Raw genomic sequence first — 19,278 nt, 5'->3', positions numbered from 1 at the left:
ATTATCAGTGAAAAACTGCTGACAACACTAACTTCTATGGCCAGCCTTACAAATGGCCCTTCAGTGTTCCGTAGCTATCTAATCATAGCTGACTAGAATAAGAATAAATACGAATAAATAGGAACATAAAAACTGAGTGAGTATGAAATTGATAACAAATAAACCAGACAACAAGCAAGGACACAAGTCACCACTGACTAGTACAGAAAGATTGGGAAACTAAGCCAAGAACACAGAAGATAACAGACCAAATCTTAAGCTAGAGCAGTTACAGTGTAATAGAACTAAAAATCAGAAGCTAATCTACTTTGTCTCTTATCATCTGATACCAATGGGATAGGTAACTGAAGGTGACATGCAAAAACTTCAACAGAAGCAGGCTCATGCATACCTACTACAATTGCTGCTACAGTACTTACCTGCAGTGTCCCTTCTCATTTTAAACATAAAAGTATAACATTGGTATAAAAAGTTTTTTAAATAGTTTACCAAAAAAATACCTCTTATCGTGGCCAAAATATGCAAAAAGAATATATATTATCAGGCAGTTTTAGCTATGAAGTGTACCTGATGTTTCATAAGATTTTTAAAAACCTGGATGGCTTTGTTAGATTGACCTTTCAGAGTGTTGACAAGGTGGTTTTAATGTTCTCCCTGTTACTGAACAACCAAGAGTCCACTCAACAGGGCACATCTATTTCTTATTCTCTCCATTTCAGGGGCAGGACTAGAGCTAGGCTGTTTGCCAGCAGTATTAACACATGGACTTTCTTTCCCTTACTGCACTGGCCAACCACTGCACAAGACATGCACCTGTTTGCTAAGCCATCACCAGTATTGGTGTAAGTGACCTGAACAGGCTGGTTCTGTGCTAGGGTAATTATTTACACAGTACAGTTCTATAGATGGAATGGTGAGGGAGACTCTGGCTTTGCATTATGCTATGTGTGCAGAGATGAAAGAAGCAGCAACAGTGCAAGGTAGGAGTTACACTAAGCCAAACAAAAAGTTGAAAGCTTACAGGAAATGCTGGGAGCTTAAGTTTTGCAACAGCTGAAGAGCCACAGTTTGGAGATCACTGCACCAAACACTAAACTGCTGCTAAGAAGCTAAAGGGAAGGATGGAAGAGATTACACTGAAGCACTGTGGACAAACATCATTAGTTACACTGGTATTTACACAAGGGACAGCTGCCTTGAGCTTTATGAGAGGGAAGCCTTCTCTTTCTGGAACAATGTTGATAATCTTCAGCAGACAGACTGGCTTAGTTTGCAGGTACACAGCCAAGGCTTTTTCTCCCCATCTTCTGCACATAGCACATGCTTAGCCCTGCCCCCACTTCCTGTCTTTTGTCCTGGGACACCATTCCTGAGTTTCTGGGTGGTAAGAGATGAGAAGGAAGCCTTGTTCTTCCTTTCAGGAAAAGTAGTTAATCTTTAGGAGGCAGACTGGTTCAGAATGCATGTACACAGTCTAGGCTGTTTCTCTCTCCTGCACATAGCACATGCTAAACCCACCTCTACTTCTTGTGTTCCCTCCCGCTAAGGCTGTGACTAGAGACAGATTTCTCCTATTAGGCAGTGTACAACAGATTGCAAGGAAGGGAAACACTTAATGACCAAGGCGTTAGAGCTGCTGGGGGGGGGGGGGGGGGGGGGAATTCCTTTTGCAAATAAGTGATTTTGTTTTTTCCTTTCCCAAGTATGACCCCATACAAAGCTCCAAGTTTGAAATCTTTGTACATGGGTGCAGAAAATAATGATTCACTCTGAATGTTGTTATACTTTACCTTCTTCTGAACCAACCTAATACAAGTATAAGTAATAACATGAACTGTGCAGAGTCAGCTGATTGCTTCCCCAAACTAAACCCCCAAGTAATAAGAACTAAAAGTTTACAAGAAAAGGCCATGCCTGTGTCAGATTCTGTCAAAAATGCTACAGAGAATATTGCAGCGCTACAGTATAATTATGTAATGCATGGCCTTTTCCAGACACAATAGTCACTGGGGTCCATGAGGTGCCAATGGTGTCCATCATGCTATAGATCCTGCACCACTATCATTTTTATTGTTCTGCTCTTGTTATGGAGCAGAACCATAGAAATAAGAAAGGCAGGAGTGAACACAGTTTTAAATGGACATAAAAGTTGTCCACTTGCCCTCCCAGTTTGGCATAAGGAGTCCCCTTCCTTCAAACATTCCAGGAAGAAGAAAAGAGTCCTGGGCGTAAGACCATAAAGCAGAAAGTTACTGGATATATCACAATTTTTACTTTTTTTTATGGTCTGCGTCTGACACCCAGGACTTTTTCTTCTCCCTGGAATCTCTGCATTATCCGTCTGGCTTGCTCTACTAACTAGCATTTTGCTACATTACATTCTGCTGTTGTGTTATATAGATTTTTTTTGTGTGACCTTTGTGTACCTTGTATGTAATATATATATTCAGTTTACATTTCATAGAAGAATAGACAGTATGAATCATCAACCATCAGTAATCTAGCAGCATCCAGTAATCACAGACTTCAGTTCATTGACGTCACAGCTAAACCGACTGTAGAGTTAAAAGATTCCTCATACATGAAAAATAATAAAAAATGCTGCTTTTTTAATTAGGTTTTTGAAATGTTGACAACATGCTACACTCAGATACATAACATTACAAAGAGAAGAAGGTTCTTTAATTATACAGTTACAAGCTACAAATTATTTTACAAGTTAATGTAGTAGAACAAATAGTTCACAGATTTGAACTTAATTTATTCTCATATCACATAAAATCCTTTTGCCATCTAGTGGAAGGAAATTTTATAGCAAAGTAGTATATACAGATTTGTGATTCTTTCAATGTTGCTAGAAAAGGTCAACTAATCTTGGTTTGTCAAAATATGTAACCTTATAGTGGTTGCCCAGATAAGTAATTCATTTTCTATTAAACAGAGCTCAGAGAGGGCTAAAAAAGAAGAAAAGACATACTCACCTGTCAGCAATGCCCCGCTTGAGACTAGCACCACTAACTAACAGCCCCAGTGGGGGATTGGCAGCAGGTGAGTATGTTTTTCTTTATTCTTTTTCAGGCCACCTTGAGAGCAATTTATTAAAAAAAAACCTTTAAAGCATAAATGTCTTTTCAGGTAAATTTCAGGATAATCTGTGATGTGTGTCTACATGAGGAGCATGTAGCACCATTTCTGACCATTTTTTCACTTGTATATGTCATTTTTAAAACAGATTACTGCTCTCCAGGGGTTATCTTTAATTTTCACTTATTCCTGAGCTAGCAGGTAGAGACTGACTGGTATAAGAGCCTCCATACACTGAAAACACACAGAAGAAGAGATCCTGCTCTCATTTACTACTATAGCACACCCTCAGAAGCTGCAGCAGCAGCGAAAAGGACCTTATAGAGCAGTACTGAGCAGTGTAAGCTGTGAATCAAGCACTAGAGTGAGATCCAATACTCATAAAGTACTGTAGTCTGTTTGTCTTTCTTCAGCCACATATATCCCCCTCGCTGTCACACCACAAAAGACAGCTATTCTATCCCTCTCTACTAAAGACAGACTTTAGCAGAGAATGAATATTTGCAGGGGGGGGGGGGGGGGCAGGAATGTAGCCTGTCAAAAGGAGATAGATGCATTTTTCTCTGCAAAATATATTACAAAAGTTTATATTTGCTTGTACTATTACTTTTTAAATGACAGTTGAAATGACAGTGACCATTTAAAGATTATTTACACTTTTACAACCAACTGGAAAAAAAAAGCTTTTTGAATAGCCTTGATTAGCTACCATTTTGTTTCTACAACGGTTATGAAGGCCTACTGTATGTGTCTCCATGGTAACAGACTACAGACAAACACTGTTTTAGTCAAATTTGCAGCCATATTCCCTTCTACAGTCATGGCCGTCAATGTTGGCACCCCTGAAATTTTTCTAGAAAATGAAGTATTCCTCATTGCAGTAAAACTTGTTTTCCTATACACATGTTTATTCCCTTTGTGTGTATTGGAACTACACAAATTGGAAAAAACACAAATTGGACATAATGTCACACCAAACTCCAAAGATGGGCTGGACAAAATTATTGCCACCCTTTCAAAATGGTGGAAAAATAAGATTGTTTCAAGCATGACATGCTCCTTTAAATTCACCTGGGGCAAGTAACAAGTGTGGGCAATATAAAGATTCCACTGGAAAGATAAAAAGGAGAGAAGTTCACTTAGTCTTTGCATTGTGTGTCTGTGTGTGCCACACTAAGCATGGACAACAGAAAGAGGAGAAGAGAACTGTCTGAGGACTTGAGAACCAAAATTGTGGAAAAATATCAACAACCTCAAGGTTACAAGTCCATCTCCAGAGATCTAGATTTGCCTTTGTCCACAGTGCGCAAAATTATCAAGAAGTTTGCAACCCATGGCACTGTAGCTAATTTCCCTGGGTGTGGACGGAAGAGAAAAATTGATGAAAGGTGTCAATGCAGGATAGTCTGGATGGTGGATAGCAGCCCCAAACAAGTTCCAAAGATATTCAGGCTGTTCTGCAGGCTCAGAGAGCATCAGTGTCAGCGCAAACTATCCATCAACATTTAAATGAAATGAAACGCTATGGCAGGAGACCCAGGAGGACCCCACTGCTGACACAGAGACATAAAAAAGCAAGACTACATTTTGCCAAAATGAACTTGAGTAAGCCAAAATCCTTCTGGGAAAACGTCTTGTGGACAGATGAGACCAAGATAGAGCTTTTTGGTAAAGCACATCATTCTACTGTTTACCGAAAACGGAATGAGGCCTACAAAGAAAAGAACACAGTACCTACAGTGAAATATGGTGGAGGTTCAATGATGTTTTGGAGTTCTTTTGCTGCCTCTGGCACTGGATGCCTTGAATGTGTGCAAGGCATCATGAAATCTGAGGATTACCAACAGATTTTGGGTCGTACTGTACAGCCCAGTGTCAGAAAGCTTGGTTTGCGTCCGAGATCTTGGGTTTTCCAGGAGGACAATGACCCCAAACATACATCAAAAAGCACCCAGAAATGGATGGCAACAAAGCTCTGGAGAGTTCTGAAGTGACCAGCAATGAGTCCAGATCTAAATCCTATTGAACACCTGTTGAGAAATCTTAAAATTGCTGTTGGGAAAAGGTGCCCTTCCAATAAGAGAGACCTGGAGCAGGAAGAGTGGTCCAACATTCCGGCTGAGAGGAGTAAGAAGCTTATTGATGGTTACAGGAAGTGACTGATTTCAGTAATTTTTTTCCAAAGGGTGTGCAACCAAAAAGTTATGGGTGCCAGTAACTTTGTCCAGACCATTTTTGGAGTTTGGTGTGACATTATGTACAAATTGCTTTTTTCCCTCCCTTTTTTAGTTTTGTTCCAATACACACAAAGGGAATAAACATGTGTATAGCAAAACGTGTGTTACTACAATCCTTTTCTGTGAGAAGTACTTCATTTTCTAGAAAAATTTCAGGGGTGCCAAATTTACAGCCAAGACAGTATATGTGCCCTATGTCTTGTGTAAATACGTTTGGTGGATTAGCAAGCAGGAGGAGACATATGAAGAGAAGGTTTATACAGTATTTATAAGTCTTTTACCATGGAGACACAAATAACTTAATCAATTTGAATCAAGACTATTAGCAAAGTTGACTGAGATCCCATTAATTCTTATTTTACAGTAAATTATATTTATCAACCTCATTTCATATTTAAGAAGCTAACAATCACATCTAATGCTGAGGTAAGATACTTAGCTCCACCCAATAGGAACCCCACCATGAATGAACATACAGATAAGGATACAGTCAGATTACTAATCCTTCCCTCCATTTAGATTCTGCATAATTTAAACAGATATTGAGCAGTGAGAACAGGTTTATTACCAGAATATTCATATATAACAGGCAGTCTATTTCTTTACTTGCTTCCTCATTATATGGATACAGACATCTTCTGATGAGCCACAGCTCTCTGACTGAATCAGAGTATAGAGGACCTTTCTCTCCCATTATCTAGGTACAGGGTAGCAGTAAGTGACTCTTTTTGAAGCCAGGGTATAATTATCAACAATTTATTGTGGTCTCTTATTTTACTTATCCTTTTAATCTGTTTCATGTTTAGCTTTACATCTTGTTTTTTTGCTTGTTATGCCAGTTTTAGTTCCCTGATGAACCCGGCAGCACCCAGGGAAACGCTTTGGGACATTTTATGTTGCATTTGGTTCAAAATGATCTCATCTGAACTTTATACTAGGTTTATTGGCACAGACTTTACATCTGCCCTGTAATTTAGGTTTTTACTTATCATTTTGTCTCTGTATTTTTTATAGTTCAGGTATACTCCTGTTGGAGGGCTTTTTTGTATTGTCTGATGTGCTTCTTTTAATATATCTAAATAAAAATTACATTTTAAGAACTATGAAACAGTGATATGGTTCTCTTGTGGGCATAGCCTCAGTTTCTATCCCTCTAATCTGTCTACTCTGTGATATGTGACCTCTACAATGGTACCACGCAATGTAACTGGGGACAGTGACATGTAGTAACAAATTATTCAATAACTGCTATCTCAGTTCATTACCTGGGTTTGTAAGGAAGATATATGGTCAACTAGCAATGTCTTGTCTCTTCTTAACTCAGTGTTGATTTGCTCTTCCTTGTCAAATAGGGCTTGTAACTCAGAAATCTGGCTGTTTAATGTAGTGGTTCTTAGATCATGTCGATCATTGCCACTAAGCAGAAGGTCAATCTGGTAAAACAAAAACAAAAGCACATAAATGGCAAACAGTACTGCAGATGGTGTACATGCTCAGAAGGTATGGGTGTGATTTTGTACACATGTCTATAGTGGCTTTCCCAAACCATATTTTATTAGGATACCATTCTTGACTTATGACAAGCTCTTCTGTAAAATATGTTTTTTTAGGACTTTTTATTTATGGTCTGATTGATACGGTGCCAACACATCAGTTTCCTGAAGCAATGGCACCCAAAATACACAGTGAAAGGAGCTGGAAGCAGAGGACTCCATACATTGTATAATGGCCATTCTGGGTTACTGCAGCTCAGCTCTAGTTTTTTCGGTGGGTGCTGATCTGCAATAACCCAGCACTACACAATGTACAGAGCTGTCTACTTCCAACTCTGCTTACTGTATATGCGGGATCTATGGTCCTAGTAAACAGCTGACCGTCAAGGTGCTGGTTGTCATCACCCCACCAATCACATATTGATCCTGAGGATATAGTTATGGCCAAAAGTTTTGAGATGCTTTAGTCAGATGCTTCTATGGTATACCTAAGTACAATTATAATCATTCAATACATTTAAAAAAAAACAAAAAAAAAAACTTTTATTACATACATCAAGTTTATGCAAAGACGCAATTTTTACTGTGTTCATCCTTCTTTTTTAAGACTTCTGGGTATCAACTAAATCAGCTAAATCGTGATTGAAGACAACCCATTTTTACTTAAGCAGTGCTTAGCATTTATCATAATTTCTGTGTTTTTTATTTACCCACCTACATTTTGAGGATTGACTGCAGGTGCTCAATGGAACAGATATCTGGGAAGTTTCCTGGCCATGGACCCAAAATGTCAATGTTTTGTTTACCAAACCACTTAGTTATCACTTTTACCTTGTGACATGGTGCTTTATCATGATCATTGTTCTTTACCAAATTGGTCCTGAATTGTTGGGAGAAGTTGATGGATGGAGGATGTTTAGATACAGCATGGTGGCTTGGTGGTTAGCACTGTTGATTTGCAGCGCTCGGGTCCTAGGTTCAAATCCCACCAAGGACAACATCTGCAACAAGTTTGTATGTTCTCACCATGTTTGCATGGGTTTTTTCTGGGTACTCTGGTTTCCTCCCACACAAAAACAAAAAAAGACAAACATACTGGTGAATTAAGATTGAGAGCCCCAATGGGTGACAGAGTCCAATTTCAGTGTAAAGCGCTGCGAAATCTGTGTGCACTATATAAAATAAAGAATCGTTATTATCCTTCTTTCTTCAGGGAAGTGCTCTTAGACAAAATTGTGAGTGAACCCACTAGCTAGGATGAAAAACATCTCCACACATGATCTCAAGTTTAATGTTGGCATTACACAGGACTCATGGTAGTGCTCACCTTTTCTTCTCTGGACAGTCATTCTTCCAGATGTCCAAAACAGTCTAAAGGGAGCTGTGTCAGAGAAAATACGTTTACCCTAGTTCTCTGCAATTCAATCCCTGTACTTCCAGCAGAATGTCAGTTTGTCCTCCAACAGAAGCTTCTCTCAACAATCCAGGAGCAATTTGGTGATGAACAATGTTTGGTAAAAAAAACATTGTAATTTTGAATCCATGGCCAGGAAGCTCTCCAGATCTCAATCCAATTGCCAGGGCGAATTGCAGAAGTCTTTCAAGTGAAGGGTCAACATTGTAAATATTGATAATAGGACAAACAGTCCTGCACATGCAGGACTAGGGTCTGTTCGCTGTAAATAGGAGAGGGAATGCTGGGATCCCAAGGGGACGTGGATATCGGTGGTGTTAATGTTGTAAAAAAAGGAATAAAACAGACTGCACTCACCATCCAACGTGTCTTTTATTCATTCATGTGTAGGCGTTAGGCAGAGGAGGCAGGGGCACTCCGGGACAAGTTGTTGCGCGCGATCTCGCACTTCATCTAGCCGCTGTGCAACGTCCGTCACCACGATGGCGTCATATGAAGGCGCCAGGCGGCGGACGTCAACAAAGGCCAACATGCAATGAAACATGTGACCATATCTAATCATGTGACAAAATAAAGCAATGGGGAGTAACCATTTGTAATCTTGAGAACAAAGTGTATGAAAGAAACATCTAAACAAAGAGGGATGCTCATTGGACAGGGGATATATCAAGGGAAAAACATTAAAGGAAAAGAGCCACTTCGACCCGATCATTGAGCCCTAATAGCCCAGCGGCATCGAGCTCCACTATCCAATGCGCCTCCCTACATAGCAGGCAGGAATGACGAGCAGGGGGTTGTTTAACCCTTTCAAGGCCAGCAAACTTCATTGAAGTGATATCGCTATTGTGGGCTTCCTTCATGTGTGCAACAAATCTTTGAGCGATGACTCCTGTTCTGATAGAAGGAACATACTCTTGGAAACGAACGTGGAGTGGACGAATTGTCTTGCTTGCCCACATAAAAAAAGCCGCACAAACACAAGATCACGTAAACTACAAAAGGCGTGCGGCAAGTTATTAGCTATTTTAACTGGGTGTAGATGACTGCCCAGTTTCACGCACTTAGCTGCCAAATTATAAGGACAAAAAGAAAAGGTACCACAGGGATAATTGCCTATGGGGCTAAAACTAGTGAGCCATTTGCTTCCTAAATTTTTGATAGTATCCTTTACATTACTTGATCTCTTTAGTTTATCTCTAATGGTTTCTATCTTTTCAATAAGTAATCAATGGGGAATTAGACGCTACATCTCTAAGATCAGGATCTGCCTCTATAATGTACCAATTGTTCCTTATAGCTTTGGCTACAATTTTGTTTAAGTTAGAATTTGCCAAGGAGAAACTGAACCTCTTAGGGTTTTGATCACAACCACTTTTAGGTTTTAGTAAATCTATACGTTTTACAGTAGAGACTTTTGCAAAACCTTCCTCAATAATGTCCTCTGGGTATTGTCGTTCTAACAGGTGTTTTTTTTTTCAAGTCAGTGGCTTGTTTTTGGAACACTTGATCATCACTATTCACTTTTCTTAAGCGAAATTGTGAATAGGGAATGCTTTTTTTAAAGTGAGGAGGGTGGGAACTGTTAAAATGGAGTAGGGAGTTATAAGCGATACTTTTTCGATACTCCTGTGTGGTTAACTCAGTGCCAACAACTTTTAGCTTGACATCCAAGAAAGCAAGCCCCAAACCTCCGAAAACAGAAGAGAAGAGCATGTTCTCTTTATTAATGTCATTCAAAAAGAAAACAAAATCATTGAAATTAGACTCAGTCCCCTCACAGATTACCAGTATGTCGTCGACATATCTGGGAAATAACTTGATGTTCTTTACAAAGGGGTTTACTGTGGAAAATACATATTGGCTTTCAAGGACAGCAAGGAACAGGTACAGGAGACCGGGGTGTCCAATGAGCCTCCCTCTTTTTGCGTAGATGTTTCTTTCATACACTTTGTTCTCAAGATTACAAATGGTTACTCCCTGTTGCTTTATTTTGTCACATGATTAGATATGGATGCATGTTTCATTGCATGTCTGCCGCCCGGCGCCTTCATATGATGCCATTGTGGTGACGGACGTTGCACACCGGCTAGAAGAAGCATGAGAACTTGTGAAACAACTTATCCCGGAGTGCCCCTGACTCCTCTGCCGAACGCCTACACATGAATGAATAAAAGATGTTGAGTGCAGTCTATTGGGTCTTTTGCAAAAACTTCTTGTATTTGTCAATAAAAGTTTAAACAATTATAGATTGCTTATAATTTTACTTCAGTAACCATAGAAACATCTGACAAAAAATCTACAAACACTGAAGAGGCAAACCAGAATGTGTCAGTCTAAAGAATTTTGGCCATGACTGTAGAATAAAGAAAGGTCTTAGAAAACCCCTTTAAATGCTTCAAATATTGTGAAAATAGTATTTCTTCCATGAGCTAAAAGAAAGATATATAATCATGCACAGTGTATGTAGGTACGCTCACTGCTGACACCTGTCAAAAATACATAGGAAACTATAGCAACAGTATTATTTGAGGAGACCTAGAAAAGACATTCAATGGATTTACTAACCAGAGGAATTTTTCTAACAAATGTTTAAATGAAATCTTGTGAAAAGGCAATCTATGGCATAAATTAAGTTGTTACTACTAAAGAACTAGATAGTCTACATATAAAGTTATACCTGCATAGAGTAGACCGCATGACGTCACAAGTAGCGTGTTTTATTTGCTGGAAAAGCACACTTTTCTAGCCCTCGAATAAGGGTGAATTCACAGCACATTTTTGCAATATGGCAACCAAATGCGGAAAGAGAATTTTTCAAATTGGCCGCTGCTGTATTCCCGCCTGACCCGGGCCGCACCTCATTCATTTGAATAAGCCGGACAAATAGTGACTCCGGTCGGCTCATTTCTTTACTGTATTGGGTTTTGTTGCCAGACTTAAAACTGTGGTCCGTGCATTCAAACGAATGGGGTGCAGCGTGGGTCTGGTTGGGAAACGGCAGCAGCCAGTTTTTAAATTCTCCCGCCAAAATCTGGCTGACATATTGCTAAAACGTGGTGTGAATGCACCCTAAGAATGTATCTCTGCTTAAAGCAGACCAGACATTATTTTATATTTAGTCCATTGAAGTGTATAACTATACTAAAGCTTGTTTCAGTACAGGTTTGAATACCTTTTGGTGGCATTTCACAAGATCTATTAGGGTGCCAATCCAGATGAATAAATGGAGCAATCCTTTCCAGGCTACAGCAGAATTAGAAGACTAGTCTTATTTAACCCTGTTAGGGTAGGGTCACACCTGCTGTATTTAGCTGCATATTTGCTGCTGCCTATTTCTTTCCCATTTAGATCAATGGGTAGGAAAATACGCAGCAGCAAACACATAGCAAAATACAGCACATGTGACCTAACCCTTAACCCCTTAAGGACTCAGCATTTTTCAGTTTTTGCATTTCCTTTTTTTCCGCCTTACCTTTTAAAAATCATAACCCTTTTAATTTTCCACCTAAAAATCCATACTATGGCTTATTTTTTGCGCCACCAATTCTACTATGCAGTGACATTTTACCCAAAAATCTACGGCAAAATGGGGAAAAAAATCATTGTGTCCCAAAATTAAAGAAAAAACTCCATTTTCTAACTTTGGGGGGCTTCCCTTTTTACGCAGTGTATTTTTCGGTAAAAATTACACCTTATTATTCTGTAGTTCCATATGGTTAAATAATATATCCTACTTATATAGCTTTTATTTTGTCGTACTTCTGGAAAAAATCATAACTACATGCAGGAAAATTTATGTTTAAAAATGTCATCTTCTGAACCCTATAACTTTTCTATTTTTCTGTGTACGGGGTGGTATGATTGCTCATTTTTTGCGCCGTGATCTGAAGTTTTTATCGGTACCATTTTTGTTTTGATTGGACTTTTTGATCGCTTTTTATTCATTTTTAATGGTATAAAAAGTGAAAAAAATACGCTATTTTGGACTTGAATTTTTTTTTACGTGTACGCCATTGACCTTGCGGTTTAATTAACTATATATTTTTATAGTTTGGACATTGACGCATAGCTTTTTTTTTTATGGGAAAAGGGGGTTATTCTGTCTTTTATTAGGGAAGGGGTTAAATCACATTTATTAACACTTTTTTTTCACTTTTTTTTTTTTGCAATGTTACAACCCTCATAGGGAACTATAACATTGCATACACTGATCTCTTACACGTTCACTGCCATGCATTAACATGGCATTCATCAGTGTTATCGCCGCTCATTCGACAATCGGACACGCAGGAGGCAGGTAGGGATCCTCCTGGTGTCCTGCAAGCTGTTCGGGACACTATGATTTCACCGCGGCGGTCCCAAACTGCTCTAATGAGCTGCCAGGATGCTTTCGGTTTCACTTCAGATGTGGCAGTCAACTTTGATCGCCGCATCTGAAGGGTTAATACCGGGCATCACTGCGGTCGGTGATGTCTGGTATTAGCCGCGGGCCCTGGCCGTTGATGGCCGCAAGGACTGACCCGATATGACGTGGGGTCACCGAGTGACCCCGTGTTGTATCGCGGGAGCCGGCGCGGGACGTAAATATATGTCCTGCGTTGTTAAGGAGTTAAGCTGTTTTCTTCATTAAATCCACCAAATGTGCACACTAGATGAATCTATATATCTAAGAAAACAGCTTAAAGGGGTACTCCGGTGTAAAACTTTTTTTTTTTTAAATGAACTGGTGACAGAAAGTTAAACAGATTTGTAAATTACTTCTATTAAAAAACCTTAATCCTTTCAGTACTTTTGAGCTGCTGTTTGCTACAGAGGAATATCTTTATTTTTGAATATTTTTTTTTGTGTTGTCCACAGTGCTCTCTGCTGACACCTCTGTCCATATCAGGAACTGTCCAGAGCAGGAGAAAATCCCCATAGCAAACCTATGCTGCTCTGGACAGTTCCTGACACAGACAGAGAGCACTGTGGACAAGACAAAAAAGAAATTCAAAAAGTAAAGAATTTCCTCTGTAGCATACAGCTGCTAAAAAGTACTAAAAGGATTAAGATTTTTTAATAGAAGTAATTCACAAATCTGTTTAACTTTCTGGCACCAGTTCATTTAAAAAAAAAAAAGTTTTCCACCAGAGTACCCCTTTAACCTCTTCAGGACACAAGGCGTATGGATACGCCCTGCATTCCGAGTCCTTAAGGACCGAGGGTGTATCCATACGCCCGTGGGAAATCCGGTCCCCACCGCTAGCCGGTTGGGGACCGGAGCCGGATGCCTGCTGAAATCATTCAGCAGGCACCCCGGCACATCGCCCAGGGGGGGTCCTGAGACCCCCCCATGTCGGCGATCGGAGAAAATCGAATGTCAATTCAGACATGCGATTTTCTCCAATTCCGGGCTGATCGGGTCTCTGGTGACCCGATCACCCGGAAAATAGGGTTGATCGGAGTTGTCAGCAACAGCCCCGATCAGCCTAAGGGATAGGAGTGAGGTCGCAGAGCTGCGATCTCCTCCTATCCCCTGCCATTACTCAGAACGGAGTTCTGACCAATGGCAGCGCAGGACAGGGGGTTGCCATGGCAACCCCTGTTCTGCCCGCCCCTGGATGTCGAGGGGATCTGGGAGGAAGATGGAGGCCGTACCTGCAGGAGAAGATGCCTGGGGACCTGGGATCTTCGCTGGAGCCTGCTGGATCCTTGCTCAGGTAGGGAATCGACGGTAGGGGGGGGAATTGAAAGTGAAAGCAAAACGATCTTTACTGTGGCAACCACTAGGAAGGCCAAACTGCAACTCCCAGCATGCCCAGACAGCCAAAGGCTGTCTGGGCATGCTGGGAGTTGTAGTTTTGCAACATCTGGAGGGTCACAGTTTGGAGACCACTGTTACAGTGGTGCCCAAATGGTAGACCTACAGATGTTGCCAAACTACAACTCTCAGCATGCTTCGACTGCCCAGGCATGCTGGGAGTTGTAGTTCTGTAACATCTGTCCCTTCAGATTTAGCAATTTTCATGAAATTTTTGAAAATTGCTGCTCTACTTTGAAGCCCTCTAATTTTTTCAAAAAGCAAAAATATGTTCATTTTATGATACCAACATAAAGTGGACATATTGTATTTGTGAAGAAAAATAAAATTTATTGTGAATATCCATTTTCCTTACAATTAGAGAGCTTCAAAGTTAGAAAAATGCAAAATTTTCATGACATTTTGGGATTTTTCACCAAAAAAGGATGCAATTAACGCCGAAAATTTACCACCAAAATAAAGTAGAATATGTCATGAAAAAACAAACTCATAATCAGAATATTCGGTAAAAGTGTTTTCGTGTTATTAATTCGTAAAGTGACGGTGGTCAGAATTGCGAAAAAGGGCTCAGTCCTTAAGGGGTTAAGGGTAGGGTCACACATAATGGATCCGCCGGTAACCCGACCCATTTTCTGCCTCCAGCGGTTGCCACCCCCGTTCCCCTGCCTTGCTCCACCCCTGGCCTGCTCGAAGCGGCAATCCGCCACTACGAGCAGCCACACAGGGGGCCTACGAGTTGGCGAGTGCACTCTGACATCGCGGTGCAGTGTACTCAAACATCGTGGTTGCTCCACGATGTCTGAGTTGAGGCCATGTGCAGTGTACATGCCATTACAAAGTAATGTGCAGTGTACTCAGACATCGCAGCTGCTCCGCAATGTCAGAGTGCATTCGATTACCCTCTATGTGGCTGCTCGTAGCGGCGTATTGCACAAAATGGGTCAGGTCACCGGCGGATCTGCAGCATAAAATACGCTGTGGATCCGTTACGTGTGACCCTACTCTAAAGGGGTACTCCACACCCCAGCGATCGGAACATTTAGTTCCGAACGCTGTTGCGGCTTTGGGGGTCCCCCTTGTGACATCACGCTCCCCGTCTCGTGAAAGTCTATTGGAGGAGGCGTGATGTCATGAGGAACGGAGCGTGATGTCATGAGGGGGCGTGGCGACCCCCGAAGCCGCACCAGCGTTTGGAACTAAATGTTCTGAACGCTGGGGAGTGGAGTACCCCTTTAAAGAGAACTGTGGCCTCCCCAAACATGCTGACTTTTTAACACCCACTAGAAACTTAGGTTGCCCCCCAAAGACCGAGATATGAGGGTTTTTGTACCCCATCTAACAGTGAATCCATCAGATGGGTGTACCCATCATTACAATACAGTGTGCTGATGCTGCAATGAGGGGCTGTGATTTACATAAGGGGTGTACTGGAGTCGGCTATGTGATCTCAGCAGGATGATATGAATGTATGTGGTCTCATACCATCCTGCAAGTGTAGTGGGTGATGGGGGTAGTGGTACCTGCACATTCCTTCTTTCTTCTGATTCCTCATGTTGATTCACTCCCTGCCTACACAAGCTGTGCTTCCAGGTAAGGTCCTGTCAGTGTGGAGCCCACGTTGTGCACATTTCAGTGTATGGCTCCTGCTTCCGCTCTACACACTGACAGGACCTGCAAATCCTTGTCAGTACGGGACTGTGAGATGGTATTTGCTGTGAGCTGGGCTGCCTCTTCACTCATTTTTAGGGAGTTGAAACAACATGGGGAATCAGAAGAGAAAACAATTGTGCAGGTCCCCCTACCCAATGCTATACAATACATCACTAATATCCTTTTATGGGGAAAAAACATATATATTTTTTTTTGGTACAGAAAACTAGTGCATGCATAACTTTTTAACCCACTAAAACATTGTACACAAACAAACAAGGGACATAAACAGGTCTAAACTGACATACTTTTGGCAACTTTTACATACTAGGCATTTATGGGTATGCTGCAGCATATGTTTATGTACTGTTGAAACATATCTCCCAGCATCCTGCTGTGGTATAGATGTGAATGAGCCCTAAGGCTGACTGCTTCTGCTCGCCCTGCTGACCACTGCTATCCTCAGCAGTATACTCAGATCTGTGCAGCAGCAGGCAGGGGAGGTGTGCAGTCACTAACAAGAGCAGAGGCATCACTCAGGTTGGATGACAGAGGAGTAAAATCATAAAACAAGTAGCATAAAACCAGGAGCATAGAAGATAAGAACTGTGAGTAAATAAACCATTGTCTCAGACATGACCCTCCCTGAGCAGTGCATGTCAGAATGAATGAACAGCAGAGCGGAGGGATTTGTAAGCCAAATACAGAAGCTAAATGCATAAAAAATGTAAAGCATCTGATTGACCTAGAGAGTAACACATATAAGCATTATTTTATTATTTTTGTGTGATATCACAGGTACGCTTTAACTTTCCACTGATTCTCCAATGTCAAGAAACAGTCCAGAATAGGCACTGCCACTAGGATAAGAAGGAGCCGCACTAAAATCGCACCACAACTGCTACTCACGGACCCTTTCCTCGCTGAGCTCCCGGTGCTCATCCAGTCTAGCAGAGACAAATTCTCAAAGGAAGATATGTAGGCACTCTGATCTTCAGCGGTAAACCTTATTAAGGAACAGGGCATACAACAAATGCCTGGCTAACTAATCGTTTCACGCACCTGCGCTTAATCAATGACCTCCAACTTCCTCCAACTCCCTCATCCTATTTATGCAATACGAAAAACTTTATTAACAAACGTTATCAAACATCATTAAAAACATCTATATAATAATTATAAGCAGTGTTATGACTCTCAGTAACATGTTTTAACCGGTTATTGTTTTTCCAAAAACTGTCTAGTGCTATATACAAAAAAAGTTGATTACTCCGCTCTGTGTGTTTAAACCCAAAAGGTCCTATTGAATCTGTGTGGGGTATAAATTCTGTTTCCTTTTGCAATAACATCTTCTGTCTATCACCTCTTCTAGGTGGAATATTTTGCACAAAAAGTCCTATAGATTTTAAATCTTTTTTATTCTGATGTACCACATTCATATGTTCACGTAAACACGGACTCCACTGATTCTACCTGAGAGAAGAGAGATATAGGTATACATATACTGGGTCCTAAATGTAAGTCTCAAAATTCAGGTAAGGTAAAACTGACCTTAGCTAGCTTAACCTATTCTTTCCCAGAACACTAACACTAGACTCCACTAAGTCTCACTATCCCTGCAAATAGCCCTATAATAACCCTGCAAACTAACCCAAGTGGCAATAAACAAGAATTAGGACCCAAAGACAAAAGCAAGACTGAAACAAGGAACTAGCAACTTGGAAACTGAATATAGCCAGCAACTAAAAATACAGACATTGGGACTACACAGAAACCAGAACAAACTGAAGAACAAGGGACAACACTAGTTAAAGCAACACACTGTAAAAACACACATGAAATACTGGAGTTAAATGAACAAAGAATGATCAGCACTAGAGATGAGCAAATCGAAGTTAACGAACCTGAATTCATTACGAATTTCATGAAAAATTCGATTTGCAACTAATGCGAATATCGCCGCGATTCTATCGCACGAATCGCTTTATTAAACTCCATTTTACAGCGTTCCAGGCTATTGGAGAGCTAAGATGGCGGATCCACATGTGAGTACATGGGGAAGAGGATTATGGGAGGGCGGGAAACAGCGGCGGGAATGAAGGTAGGCGGGCTGACCCTGAATCACATGTGAGATGCAGCCTATCAGTGTTCACTGACCCCTGTGATGTCACAGGCCCTATATAATCGGCGGCCATCTGGCCTCTCTTCATTTCATCTATGCACTCAGATGGAGAGGACGGGACTGTGTGTGTGTGTGTGAATAGCTCATACCACAGCGTTACACTGCAACTGCTACTCACATCAGCATTAGGGAAAGGCAGGAGTGCAGAGTGCTGTGCTGTTACTCTGAGAAGGATCATTGATTGCTAAACCTCCTATTCACGTTATAGAGCATTGCAGCAGAGAGGGGCAGATAGCTGTCAGCTGCCTCATACAGATCTCCAAGCTGCCTGAACTTTCTGAAGCATCTTATCTCTTCATTTCTCCACAAATCTTCTGCTGCTCAGAATTGTGTGACAGAGTGCAATTTAGGGTTTAATCCCTTGATTTTTTTTTTTTTGTGGTGCTGCACTGTTGGGTCCTGCTGCTGTTCAGAAATATGCGATTTTTCAATGGACTGTAGTGCATTTGTACCATTTTGTACCTGTTAATCTGTCAAGGGGCTACATACTGTGCAAGTCCAAACAATAGTATTCACTGGCTGTTTTTTTTAATTTTTTTTTTATAGTTTTTTCTGCGTATAGTTACGCATATATAACTGCCCTCATCAGTGCATACCGCATAGGTACATCCAAGTATTGTACCATTTAGTACCTGTTAAGCTGTCAAGGTGCTCCATACCATCAAAGTCCAAACCATAGTATCCACCGGCTGGTGTTTTTCAAAAATACAGAGTTTTTTCTGCTAATAGGCATATTACTGCCCTCATCAGTGCATACCGCATAGGTACATCCAAGTATTGTACCATTTAGTACCTGTTAAGCTGTCAAGGTGCTCCATACCGTCAAAGTCCAAACAATAGTATTCACTGGCTGATGTTTTACAAAAATACAGAGTTTTTTCTGTGAATAGTTACGCATAGTACTGCCCTCATCAGTGCATACCGCATAGGTACATCCAAGGTACCATCTAGTACCTGTTAATCTGTCAAGAGCCTACATACTGTGAAAGGACAGCCGTAAGTAATCACCTGCTGCTGTTCTAGACAAATACTGTTTAAACAGTAGTGTAGCATATTGTAATACCCTCATAAACGCACTAAGTATGTCAGGCAGAGAAGTGCCTGGACATGCACAGAGGAGTGGCAGAGGCCAAAATACTTCAGGCAGAGTTGGCAGCAGACTTGGGGCGAGTGGCAGCAGGAGTCGCAGCGAGAGACCTGAGCTCCCGTTATCAGCCAGCGGTTGTGTCTCCACCAGCAACCCATCTGCCGTAGTCGATTGGTTAACACGCTCATCCACATCACCACAAGTGACATCTGACACCCCCCAGTCAACAGTCGGTGGGTTCCTCAGACACAACCCTCAGTTGGCATGGCCCGGGAGCAGTCCCTGTCCTCCCATTGCCTTTGTCCTATGCTGTTCCCTCTCCTAGAGAAGT

At 41.2% G+C, this 19,278-nt stretch overlaps 1 protein-coding gene across 4 annotated transcripts in view; it reads right to left on the bottom strand.

The window, feature by feature from the left end:
• LOC130362272 (pericentrin-like) overlaps window positions 1-19,278 on the bottom strand; it is a 57,309-nt gene that overhangs the window by 10,182 nt on the left and 27,849 nt on the right. For all 4 annotated transcript variants that reach the window (XM_056566464.1, XM_056566463.1, XM_056566461.1 and 1 more), the window contains exon 9: window positions 6,587-6,754. In XM_056566464.1, coding sequence (XP_056422439.1) covers window positions 6,587-6,754 — 168 coding nt within the window. The remainder of the gene's footprint in view (window positions 1-6,586; window positions 6,755-19,278) is intronic.

This window comes from Hyla sarda, chromosome 3 (genome assembly GCF_029499605.1).
Source record: "Hyla sarda isolate aHylSar1 chromosome 3, aHylSar1.hap1, whole genome shotgun sequence".
In the NCBI taxonomy this organism is placed as follows: Eukaryota; Metazoa; Chordata; class Amphibia; order Anura; family Hylidae; genus Hyla; species Hyla sarda.
Note: the sequence above shows the minus strand (reverse complement) of the source record. Positions and strands in the feature narration are given on the sequence as shown.